We start from the raw sequence: 12,551 nt of genomic DNA, 5'->3' as shown, positions 1-12,551 counted from the left end.
GCAAGAAGTAGTCAAATTCTGGATATATTTTGAAGACAATCAAAATGATTTTGCCGATGGATTGGATGTGGGATGTGAGAGAAAGAAAGGAGTCAAGGATGATTCCAAGATTTTGCCCTGAGTAAGTGGAAGAACAGTTTCCATTTACCGAAGCTGGGGGAAGATTGTGAGAGGAGCAGTTTGGTAGGAGGAATATTAAATGTCTGATTTAGGGTGTGTTAAGTTCGTGATGCCTTTTGGAGTCAAGTGGAGATGTAGAGTAGGAATTTGTATGTAAGTAGGGTGTAAGGAAGAGGATGGGCCTGGAAATATAATTTTGGAAATTATCACTATATATAAATGACATTTAAATCTTCGAGGCTAGGTGGACAAAGAAATACAAATAGTATTTAAAGCCGTGGGACTAAATGCCCCAAGGAAGCAAGTGTAGGTAGGGAAGAGGAGAGGTCTGGTTACTGAGCCCTTTGCCAGTTTCATATTTAGAGGTCTGGAACAGGAGCATCCAGGAAGGGGGAATGAAGAAGCAGCTCGGCAAGGTAAGAAAATTACTTTCACTTAACAAATGTTTCAAGTGGGAGGGAGGGGCCAAACTCTGGTAAACCCTGTGGGAGGACAAGCACTTGTGAGGACTGAGAAATGACCAGTGGATTTTACAAGGTGGAGGTCGGTGGTGACCTTGACAGGACTGCTCTCAGCGGATGATAAGCAGTGAAAGCCTGACAGGAAGGAATTTCAGAGAGTGAGTGTAAGGAAGAAATGGATGGGGAATGTGAGGAAGACTGTGGGGAAGTTTTTGTTTTTTAAGATGGGATATATTATAGCATTCTGTGATAGGAATTATTTAATTGGGTGAGAAATTTTGGTAAAAGTAAAGAGAGGAGACAATTATAGGAATAGACAGAGGAGGTGGCATACCGGGCATGGTGATGGCATGGCTTTAGATAGTGGCATGGACAACTCATTGATTTTCAGGAGTGTGGCTAGGTATACTGTGGGCCAGCTGGCAGATCTGGAAGTGGGAACACAAGGAAGTTCTTTTCAGATAGCTTTTATTTGCTCAGTGTAGTAAGAAGCAAGGTCATGGCCTCCTTGGCTACAGGTTCACCCTTGGAAATTTCTTCACATCCAACCTTTCTTTCCATTCCCACTGTTCTCTTCCCAATGAAAACTCCAAGCTGGGCTGTAAAGAGTATCCTGGTGTGAAGAAATCAGCGTCTCCTTAATAAGACAGCCCTACGCTTAGAGAAAGTTAAGGTCTCCACAAATTGATCGGTCCTTCATATGTGTTAAAGGATAAACACTGGGGCACCTTTCAAATAGCCTCTCTGAGGTTTGTTGACCGGGACTGCTAGGTAGTCCCCTCTCTTGCTAAGTATCTCTTCCATCTCCTGAGTGTCACGAGGCACCCCCCTTGTCAGGCTGGCAACAGGCACATCACTTTGTGAGAAGGGTGCTCCTGTGTAAAAGGCCTGTAATTTGTTGTTAAGGAACTGGACTGTGATTGCTCAGCTACTGGCTTGTAAGCCCTCCTCTCCTTTCCCACAAGGTGTATCAATTTTGAGTCCATAGTCCATAATTTGGCTTGGTCGGCAGGGTCTGGAGAGGCGGCGGAGTGTGTGCGTGCATGGTAGGACCTCTTCCTGCCTCGTTTCACAGAACTGTTTCAATTCAGAAAGGCTGTGTTGTTTCAGAAGGGATTATAAATTCAGCCTGAATGCTGGTCTAACCAGCTTCTTCCATGTTATCACTCCCTACCTTTCTTAAAGATCTCAAACCGGGTGCCCTTTTTGTCCAGAGGCAATTTGACTTTCTGTGGTTCCTTCTCCGTCCAAAGGCCAGGAAGAGAGTCACATTCCTGCTCAGTTCATGTTAAACATTATGGCCCTTGGTCTATAGATGTTGTTTGAAAATGGAACTGGTATGCCAGGGGTGACCTGAAGTTACAGTTTCTCCTCGATAGGTCTTGAAATCAAGATGTCATGATGTTGATCTAAGGAAAAAATTAGAAATTTCTATCCTGACTAGCTGGAATCATGGCATGGGTGGGAGGATGAGGCCTAAAAAGAGAGATAACATCCTTAATTGCCTTCATAGAAATCCAGGTGAAGTCACTGGGAAAATGATTCTCCCAATGAATCTCAGCTTCTCCTCATTTTGCTCCTAGAGCTGAAAAAAACCTTGTGCTGTATTAGGTGACCACCAGCCTCCAGATTCCTCTCCTCCAGGGACACTAAGAATTCAGTCTGACCTTAACATGCTTTAAATCTCCTATGGTCCCCTCCCCATCACTCTTAAGATACATTTCACCCCCTTCTCCCACCCCCCATCCATCTGCCTGTCCTCCTTAATTATCTTTTACACCTGTCCAAATCTAACTAGTTCTTCAGGGCTCAGCTTAAACTCTATATCTCCTCTGTGGAGAGATGGAATAAATTTAACAGATGTCTACACTGAAAGCCAGGCACTGTGCAGAGTTTTAGGGATTCAGAGATGCACCGAGAATAAAGGACAGGACCCGACATCAGGGAGCTTTCAGTCTAGTAGGGGAGATATTAAAAGAATTAGAAGACAGTGTGGTAAGTACAACAGTGGGATTGAGTGTAAGCTTGAAGAGGCTCAGAAGAGGGAGCTGTTACTTGTGTGTGTAGAATTGGAAAGGTTTCCTGGGGGAGATGACATCTGAGCCTGGGTCTGAGGCTGAGAAAGGGCCAACTCCTCCAAGAGCTCTCCCTGCGTGAATTCCCATAGCACTTAGCTTGGCTCCTCCATGGACACCCACCTTCACCGCTCTGCACAGTTGGCGCCCTTTGCTTGTGAGTCTGTTTACATCCTGTCTCCAGCTAAACCAGGATGGAGATCTTGCCCTTATGCTCCCCACAGTCTGAGCACAAGGCCTGACACCGAATAGGGGCTCAATACATATTTGTTAAATGAATAGAATAAATGAATCCCAGAGACAGGTTTTTCTCTCTCCAAACACTTTATCCAGAGTTTTCCTGAGCTAGCCAGGGGGATAAATTCCTTCCTAAGGCTCCAGGAAGAATTACCAAGTCAGTGGAATGTCCCCCACTTCCTGTCCTTTGCTCTTTTGCTCGCTGACTCCGCAGTGTCCCCTGCTGCCTCCAAATGCCTATCCACCAAGGCCTTCCTTTCAAAGAGCTCCAGGCTCCAAAATCTCTCTCCAAAAAAACGACCCTTACTGATTAAACTATGGAACACAATGGAATACAGCTGTGGGAATGGTTGGGAATGAGGCTTTCCAATGTATACTTTTTTAATGTAAGTTTGATTTTGGAAACATGTGAATGTTCACCTATTTAAAAAAAAAAGAGAGAGAAACCTAAACCTCACATTGAAGATGATGAAAATTCACCCAAGAGTGTGAATGACTGATAGGTAATTGAATTTTCAATTTTAGCTTCAATAAATTATTTGTTGAATGAACACATGAAGATGTCTCCATAGCATCTCTGGATCTCCACTCCAGTCCCTTGCTCCCTATTTCTCCCTAAAGAGGGAGGAGACCTCACATCTAGGGAGGGCCAGAAGCTGGAGGATAAGGGCACAGGGCACTTGAAGTCCTTTCTCCCAAACATGTCTGTTTCAGGGACATCCCAAGTATGGGTCCTTTGATTCAAATTCCTTTCTCTTTGATGGTCTCTATTCCTGGCTTCTCTTGGGGAAGAGATGGAGCTGGTATTAGGACACTGATTCAGACCTCATGGGTTCATGGTTAGTTGGCCTTGAAATTGGGAGAACCCAGGTTTTTAGGAGATCCCCTAGACCTCTTTCCTGGGTCCAGACTCATATCTACCTACCTACTAGGTATTTCTACTGGGCTATCTCTCAGGCACCATATCAAAAAATTGCCTCATCATTCTCCACCCAAACCTGGTTCTCTCAGCCTCCCTACCCCCGAAGAGCACTCTCACACACCCAGTTACCCAAACAAATTTAGGTTTCATGCTGAATTCTTTCCTCTCCCTTACCATCCTCCAATTTATATGCCCCACGCTTACCCCTCAGGCGTGATCTGAACATCTTCCAAATCTCCAAATCTGTTAGCACCTCTCCAACTCTGCAGCCATTCCCCTAATCCAGGCTTCCAGCATCTGTTAACTGGATTATTATAGCAGTCTCCAACCTGGATCCCACTCCAATCCATCTGTAGCCTTGCAGGCAAAGTCATCATTCCAAAATGCAAAGCTCATTGTCATTTTCCTGCTTAAAACCCTTCAGTGGCTCCCAAGTGGCATTAAGATAGAAGTCCAAACTCCTTATTGGAGCTTACAGGATCCTATAGAACCTGGTCCTATTTTCTTTTTTTCTCCCTTATATAAAGCCATCTGGGTTTGGTACTTTTTGTTGTAAGCAGATTTTTAACTATTGATCCAATTTACTATAGCTATTGAATATTTTGTTTATAAATTTAAAAAATTATTTTTATTTTTTGGCTGTGTTGGGTCTTCGTTGCTGCGTGCGGGCTTTCTCTAGTTGCGGTGAGCGGGGGCTACTGTTCGTTGCGGTGCGCGGGTTTCTCACTGCGGTGGCTTCTCTTTGTTGTGCAGCACGGGTTCTAGGCGTGCGGGTTTCAATACTTGTGGGACTCGGGCTCTGTAGTTGTGGCTTATGGGCTCTAGAGCGCAGGCTCAGTAGTTGTGGCGCATGGGCTTAGTTGCTCTGTAGCATGTGGGATCCTCCCGGCTCGAACCCGTGTCCCCTGCATTGGCAGGCGGATTTTTAACCACTGCACCACCAGGGAAGTCCCTTTTTCCAACTTTTTGAGGCAGATGCTTAGCTTATTAACTGTCAGCCCATCTTCTGTAAATAAGTATGGAAGTTAAGATGTTTCTAAGTTTCCCTTTAGCTGTGTCCCACAAGTTTTCATATCTAGTATTTTCATTATCATATTCAGTTCCAAGCATTTAAAAATTTCCATCATGATTTTTTCTACAACCTATTAGTTATCTATAAGTGTGTTTCAAAATGCCCAACGGTATTTTTTGTCATCTTTTTTTGTGAATGACCGCCATCTTAATTCATCCTTGGGTAACAAAATCATTCCCCAATCTGTACTTACTGGATACACCCTAGAACTTCCGTTCCCAGAAACATGCTTTTTGGCCTTTGGACCTTTGTACATTCCGTACCTGCTGCCCGGACACTCCTCCTTCCCCCTTTGATAACTGCTACTCAACCCTCAGGTCTCAGTATTTTTAATAAAAAAAAATTCTCTGCAAGCCTGCCTTGAACTTCCAAATCTGGATTAGATAGCCTTCTGCTTTTCTAAGTGCTCTCACACAGCTTGTACTTAACCTTTTTGCTTTTCTGTTTTTCTCACTCTTAGATTCCTCCTGCAAACTCCTTGAAGACCTTGCTCAGTGCCTGGCCCACAGTAGGTGATCAGTAAAGAGTTGTAGAATGAATGGTGACTCTTACCCTGTCACTTGCTGGTAAAAATTCCCATTTTGGAGCCACAGAGAACAATACACGGCTGCTTCCCTCCCCTCAGATATCGTCATATCCATTGTGTCTCTCTTTGTGGTTATGGTTTATCTCAGGTTGTTCATCTCCCTCCACCCCATGCCACCCAGGTCCCTGGGAGGCCTATTCTCTGGAGCAGGACTGGGGCTAGGCTGGACTCCAGCAGCTGCCCCTCCCCTGCCAGTGACTCCTGGTGCTAAGCCTTCTTGCCAGCAGGTGGCACCTAAAGCCTGAAAGCTGAACCACTCTGTTCCACGTTCCTTTTCTGAGCTGCTTGTTGGGACACATAACCTGGCTTGGGCTGTGCTTGGGCTTGGAGAGGATGCTCTGGCCTGGGAACCTGACTCCGGGCTCCCCTGCTGCTGTCCTTTCTTCCTTGTCTAGCAGCAGTCACTGTCTGGCCTTTTCCTTTGTCTTAAGAGTCCTATTCAGTGCCTGTGCTCCAACCAGACATAAAACTAGGTGGGGCACTAAAAACTATGAAAATGATGATTTTTGTATATCATGTATGTTCTTATGCTCTTTCCTTAGTAACTCTCTCTCCACATTCTCCCTGCTTGTCCTCTTAGATCATCTAGGAAGCCCAGCTGAGCCCATCAAGGAAGCCTAGCAGCCTGGCTCCCCTCTTAGTTTCATTTCCTCTCCAAAGCTTAGAGGCTAGAACTGGGGAGTTATTTATTTTTTTAAGAAGTAAGAGAACAATAACAAAAGTAGACAACAGCTGTGGGTGTGTAGGAGTGTTACTGACTTGGGTCCTTGGACTCTTTAACCAACAGAAATTGATAAGAGGCCAGATGAGGAATTCAGGCAAGGTTTTACTGGGACTTGTGCTGCAGCACGAGGGAGCGACAAGTAGTAACAGGTGCCCTTGCTCGCTCTCCGTGGAAGGCAGGCTGGTTCCTTCAGTGGGGTGAGGACGGAGGCAGATCTGCAGATGGGGCCGGAGGAGTGGCTTAGGTGTTCTGCCTACCCTCTTGGTGGTGCCGTGTGCAGGGATCATGCACAGAACCCTGCTTTTGCTCCCAGTACCTAAGTGGCAGTCGGTTTGTGGCCTTTTATCTTATTGCTCATAATTGCCTGGATTGCGGCATGCATGCAGTTATTTTTAATTCCATTAGTTTCTTTGTACTCTGTTGCTGTGGAGATGTGTGTCCAGGTGCAAGCACTGCAGTAAAGGCCCCAGGTCCCAGCCTGTCTCAGGAGGAATTTATTGAGGCACTGCTAGTATCACTTTTACCTCGCCCGAGAAATATTTTAAAATTTGCTTTTGGTGGTGGACTCTTTCTTTGATTATGTCACTGCTTTGGGTCTGAACTTTGTGGGTGACAATCTCACAAAAATTACGTCAAGTTACAGCAGCATCGTTATGGGTGGGCAGGAGATCCTTGGGAGGCAAAGGAGGGGCCATTAATCTTGTCTGGAAGAGGATTAAGGAAGGGACAGTTTGATCTGAATCTTGAAGGCAGAAGGGAAGGTTATTCTGTCTAGGTATTAGAAACAATGGGAATAAAAAGAGAAGCACATTATCAGCCTTCTGTATTCCCAAATGCTCCCAGCCTTACCCCCAAACTCTGCCTACTAAAGTCCCCTCAGCCTGCTCACATGCTTCCTTGGTGAAAGCGCCAAATCCTAGCCACTAGATGACCAGGGAGCTCACATGCTTCCTTGGTCAAGGACTTCCTTGGGGCATCCTGGCCTCTTCTGGGTGACTTAGCTTGTACCTTTCACCTAAACATTTGCCCTGTTGTGCCAAAGTGTGGCCGTCCTGTCTTCTTGAGCACCTGGACCGCCTCTGCTTTCTCCGGCTCTCCTAGGAGCTAATGGAGTTCAGTTGGAATTCCACGTACTTGTCACAGGTGCTCTTGACCCTGGGTTTCAAGATGTTGCAGGTGAGATCCTTATCCTTTCCTGCTATGCTTTGGCTTTCAGCTTCAGTGAACCCAGGCCAGTTGGCAGGTCTCTCCTGGTGAGGGAGTGAATGCCCCACGGCGGCTGTGAAAGGGACTTCTCTTTCAGGCTGGAGAAATGAGGATTGGGGAAAAGAGTGATTTGGGGATTATGGGACAAATTTAAGACAAAGCTCACATTTTGCTGATGCCTCAGCCCTGGGGCAATGAGCAAGGCAAAGGCTACACTTGGGTGCCAGGAATACGTGCCACAAGAAAGGAAACAGTGGAAGACAGATGAGGTGCATGAGTGGGAAGCTCCTTTGAGAGATAATCTAATTGCTCCCAGAAAGGATGTTAGAAGTGAGGTTATTAAATTGCTCTGGAGAAATGCTGGGGTTAGTACTGTCCTTGTGGAGCCACAGGTGCAGACCTATGTCTCTGCTCTTCTCTGCCTGATAAACGCTCCCTACCAACTTCTAGGCCTTGCAGGAAGCACTGGGTTTTTGGTGTGGTGGTGCTATTACATTGGATGCGAGACCCTATCGTGCCAAGGAGCACTACCTGGAGGTTCTGGAGGTTGTAGGAATTCTGGAGAAGAGCTGAAGGAGAGGTTTCTGGACCTGGAAGAAACCTCTAAGCCCATTAAGCTCAACCCTGTCATTTTATAGTTGAGAAAACATGGGAAATTGCTTGCTTGCTCCAGGTCACACTGAGTTAGTGGCAGAGTTGAATCCACATAAAACACTGGTTGCTACGGTTCATTTCTTTTTTCTTTTTCTTGGCCGTGCTGCGCGGCTTCTGGGATTTTAGTTCCCCGACCAGGGACTGAACCCGGGCCCTCAGCGGTGAGAAGGCAGAGTCCTAACCACTGGACTGCCAGGGAATTCCCGGTTGCTATGGTTCTTAACACTTAGGTCCACCGTACCAGATGATGTCTCATATCCCCCACCACCCTGTCTTGGTTCCTTCTCGTGGGGCATGAGTAATCAAGGACTACATTGGACCTGGTAGCCTTGGTCCAGGATGAAATGCTATCCAAACCTTGCTGGAAAATGCCACCACTAACCTCCAAATGCCCGTTTTGTTTATGCTTAAAGTGCCTTCTCAACAGGAAGGACCAGGCTCTGGTGGAAAGAAAACAGGTCTGCTGCTAGGATCTCAAAGCCAGTGGAGAAGTGAAATGAAAAGGGCCCCAGAGGACCCTAAAATAAAGGAGACAAGAGCCTTTGGCGGTGGTTGGTGGGGCTTTACTGCAAACCGTTATAATTAAAGTGCTATTTTACAAGTGTTTAAGACAGGGCAGACAGGCTCTGAGCCAGGACTCAGCTTCAGAGGCACACGCCTGGAGGGGAAATGGCACTCGCAGGGGCCATGAGCTTAATCACTGCCGCTCATTTAATAAGCACAGTCGTGCTGGAGTCTCCTTACGGAGCCTGAGAGGAAAAGAAGGGAGTGGAGAGAGCCATGCAGCAGCTACTTTAAATTCCTAATCTTGCTCCATTCCCACTGTGCACACTGCCTCAGAGCCACCCCGGGGACTGACACAGATCCTTCCTCTGGCCCAGGCTTCCCACCAGCTCAGGGTGCCTGGGTCATCCTCGTTATCATTCATCACTGATTTCCTTTTTCTGCCAGAGGTTTTCCCAATTTGTAGCTTAAAAAACACCAGCAGGAGGAGAAGCAAGGAATGTTCTTGTTAATATAAATCCACACCAAGATGACTCAAGAAATGGGTGTTTCCCAGGGTTGGCAGGTACATGGATGGGTCCTGCATTCTTTGTCTGTAGGGTGCTTGAATGGGTAGTACTGTCGAACGTGCCAAAGGTCTGCGCTTTTAGGACCTGCTCATGTTTTTGAGGACCTCTAGGAGAATCACTGGTTTAGAACCAGGGCCTATCAGAACACTGGGAGAGGGGAAACTTGATGAGTCCTGAGATCATTCCCAGGAGGAGGGGAGCACTACTTCCGGAAGCAGCAGCGGGGAGGACTGTGCCAAGGCTCTGCCCAAGGGGCCAGGGTGCTTGGCCTGGAGGCGTGGCTCCTCGTGCAGTTCTGGGTTACTGTTTGGGCAAAGCGAAGTCCCAGGCAGTTTCCTGTGCACATTTCCACATGGCCTGCATGAGGCGGGTGAAGCCCATGTCTTTGGGCTTCTCCAGGCCTCTCATCAGCCGTTGCTTCATGATAGAAACAAATTCCTTATTGCTCAGCTCTCCGTTGCCTAGAAGAAGAGGCAAACACAACAGGGATAAGTGACAGCCTTGGAACAAAGACAATGAGACAATTCCATTGCTCACATCATGTAGGTCCCAAAGCCTAGCGCTCTCTCACAGCCAAACTCAATTCTCTTGGTTAAAAATGAACTGGTTTGTACTGTCCTTGATGTTTCCAATTGCAACTCAGTGATAGTTCCATGTAGTGTGACAGAAGTTGAATGAGAATATATATGTCAGGTCCTGTGCTAGGTGCTGAGAATAAAGAGATAAAAATGACTTTGTCCCTTGAAATACCATCAGGTTATGGGAGAGACAAGTACATTATTTCAATCGTATGGTAAATGTCATAATGGGGTAAACAGAGGATGCTATGGGGGCACAGAGGAAGACTATCTAACCCAGGCTGGGGAGGGTGCAAGTACAGGTCAGTAAAGGCTTCCTGGAGGTGACTCCTAAGTTGAATCCCAAAGGATGAGCAGGAAGTGGCCAAGCAGAGGGGAGTGAGACGGGGGAGGCATTCCAGTAGTGGTAGTAGCATAAGCAAAGGCACCTGTAGGAAGCAGCACAGCTGTTAGAGAACTACAAGGAGTTAGGTATTGCTGGACACACAAAGATAGGGGTATGGCCAGTAAACCAAAGAGGAAGGCAGGAGACAGGTCCTCAAGGATCTTGTATCCTTATGAAAGGGTTTGCACTTTATCTTCAGTGCAGGAAAGGACTGGGAGAGGGGAGTAAGATGTAGTTAGATTTCCATTTTGGGTAGATTTCTCTAGCTGGATGATGGTGATAGACTGGAGTGGCACAGATGGAGTGAGTATGGGAGCCAGTTAGGAGGCTGCTGCAATAGTCCGGGTAAGACATGATGAGGCTTTTCATGGTGAAAACTAAAATCAAAACCTGGCTTTGGGTTAAGCCCATTTTCTCATGGCTTCTCATTTGACCCTCTTCAGTGGCAGACTCTCAGGTCTAGAGGAGAACCTGGAGAGCATCTGGTCTGACCCAAGGTCACTTCTCAAGCCACATGGAATAGTAACCACTCCAAAAGTAGAGGACAGTTACCATTTGACTAGATGCTCAGGAGTAAATGTCTGCTGATTAAAAGAATCGCAGCCATTACTGGTGGTGACAGGAAGCTAGCAAACAGACCTCTGCTAATGATCAGTCTGGGAAGAAAGTGGTAAGAGGGAATAATTGGTTTACTTCTGTATAGAGTACCTGAAAATCTAAACGGGCCCATGTTTGCTGTCTGAAAAGAGCATGGGCAGCCTCAGGGATACCTCAGAGCAAGATTAAAACAAACAAAAAACAGGTAAAGCTAACCTATGGCACTAGAAGTTAGGGAAGTGGCCGCCCTCGGGGGTATACGTGACCGGAGGGCAGCAGCACCAGGCAGCTCTGCGGTCCTGGTGATGTGCTGCTTCAGGATGATGCATGGGTGTGTTCAGTTTTTAAAATTTATCAAGCTCCACACTTATGGTATTTGCATGTTTTTGTATGTATATTATACTTTAACTTAAAAAGTAGCCTGGCTGGGCTGAAAGTGAATCAGTAATATGGCTTATTAAGAATGCAATTAAAAGAACGAAAAGGTCTAAATAGGATTCTTAATATTTTGTATAAAAAGAAGCTTAAGATGAAAAAACCTGAAGTTATTTTTATTTATTTATTTTTTGGTGATGGGGCTTGCAGGATCTTAGCTCCCCGACGGAGGATCAAACCTGTACCCTCGGGCAGTAAAAACGCAGAGTCCACTGGACCACCAGGGAATTCCCCAAACCTGAGGTTATTTCATTCAAACTACTCTGGGATTTGCTTCTTACTTCCCTAAGGCCAGGGCTGACCAGTCTGAACGGCCTTTGTTACCTGTGAATTGGATATATGACTGAATGTCATTTGTGTGCATGTGTGATCTGTGACTGCAACTCTAAATTCTGTGACAAACAAGTCTGTTTGAAAATTGGAATTCTCTGTCCCCTGGCATTTTGACCTAACATCTTGCACTGGTAGAAATGACAATGGCTTTCGAATTTAATATCTACTTCCCTTTTCTGTAGATTAAGAAAATGAACCCTGGGCTTCCCTGGTGGGTTCGAGCCCTGGCCCGGGAAGATCCCACATGCCATGGAGCAACTAAGCCAGTGAGCCACAACTACTGAATCCCGTGTGCCACAACTACTGAAGCCCACGCACCTAGAGCCCATGCTCTGCAACAAGAGAAGCCACCACAATTAGAAGCCTGCGCACGGCAATGAAGAGTAGCCCCCACTCGCCGCAACTAGAGAAAGCCCGTGAGCAGCAGAAAACCCAATGCAGCCAAAAAAAGAAATTTAAAAAATTAAAAAAAAACAAAAACAAAAAAACCCCAAAACAAATAAACAAAAAGAAAATAAACCCCATTTACCACCAAAAGCAAAGGTAACAAAAGCAAAAATAAACAAGTGGAATTATATCAAACTAAAAAGCTTCTGCACAGCAAAGGAAACCATCAACAAAATGAAAAGGCAATCTACTATACAGGAGAAGATATCTGCAAATCATATACTGATAAGGGGTTAAAATGCAAAATATACAGAGAACTCATGCAACTCAACAGCAAAAAACCAAACAACCTGATTAAAAAATGTGCAGAGGACCTGAACAGATGCTTCCCAAAGAAGACATACAAATGGCCAATAGACACGTGAAAAGATGCTCAACATCACTAATCATCAGGGAAATGCAAATCAAAGCCACAATGAGATACCACCTCACACCTGTCAGAATGGCTGTTAACAACAACAACAACAACAAATAACAAGTGTTGGCCAGGATGTGGAGAAAAGGGAACCCTGTGTACTGTTGGAGAGAATGTAAATTGGTGCAGCCACTATGGGAAACAGTATGGAAGTTCCTCAAAAAATTAAAAATAAAACTACCATATGATCCAAATTCCACTTCTGGGTATTTATCTGAAAGAAACAAAAAC

General features: G+C 45.8%; 1 protein-coding gene across 4 annotated transcripts in view; it reads right to left on the bottom strand.

Annotated features, from left to right (window-relative positions):
* Positions 1–8,603: 8,603 nt before the first annotated feature.
* Positions 8,604–12,551, bottom strand: part of MICU1 (mitochondrial calcium uptake 1) — a 200,081-nt gene continuing 196,133 nt past the window's right edge. For 3 of the 4 annotated variants that reach the window (XM_027129934.1, XM_027129936.1, XM_027129937.1), the window contains one exon: positions 8,605–9,591. In XM_027129934.1, the coding sequence (XP_026985735.1) occupies positions 9,431–9,591 (161 nt within the window). In that variant the 3' untranslated portion in view covers positions 8,605–9,430. Of the gene's footprint in view, positions 9,592–12,551 lie in introns of all 4 variants that reach the window. The other variant, XM_027129935.1, reaches the window with a different exon arrangement.

Source organism: Aethalodelphis obliquidens, unplaced genomic scaffold (assembly GCF_003676395.1).
Source record: "Aethalodelphis obliquidens isolate GAN/ISIS:26980383/991018 unplaced genomic scaffold, ASM367639v1 scaffold37, whole genome shotgun sequence".
Taxonomy (NCBI): domain Eukaryota; kingdom Metazoa; phylum Chordata; class Mammalia; order Artiodactyla; family Delphinidae; genus Aethalodelphis; species Aethalodelphis obliquidens.
Note: the sequence above shows the minus strand (reverse complement) of the source record. Positions and strands in the feature narration are given on the sequence as shown.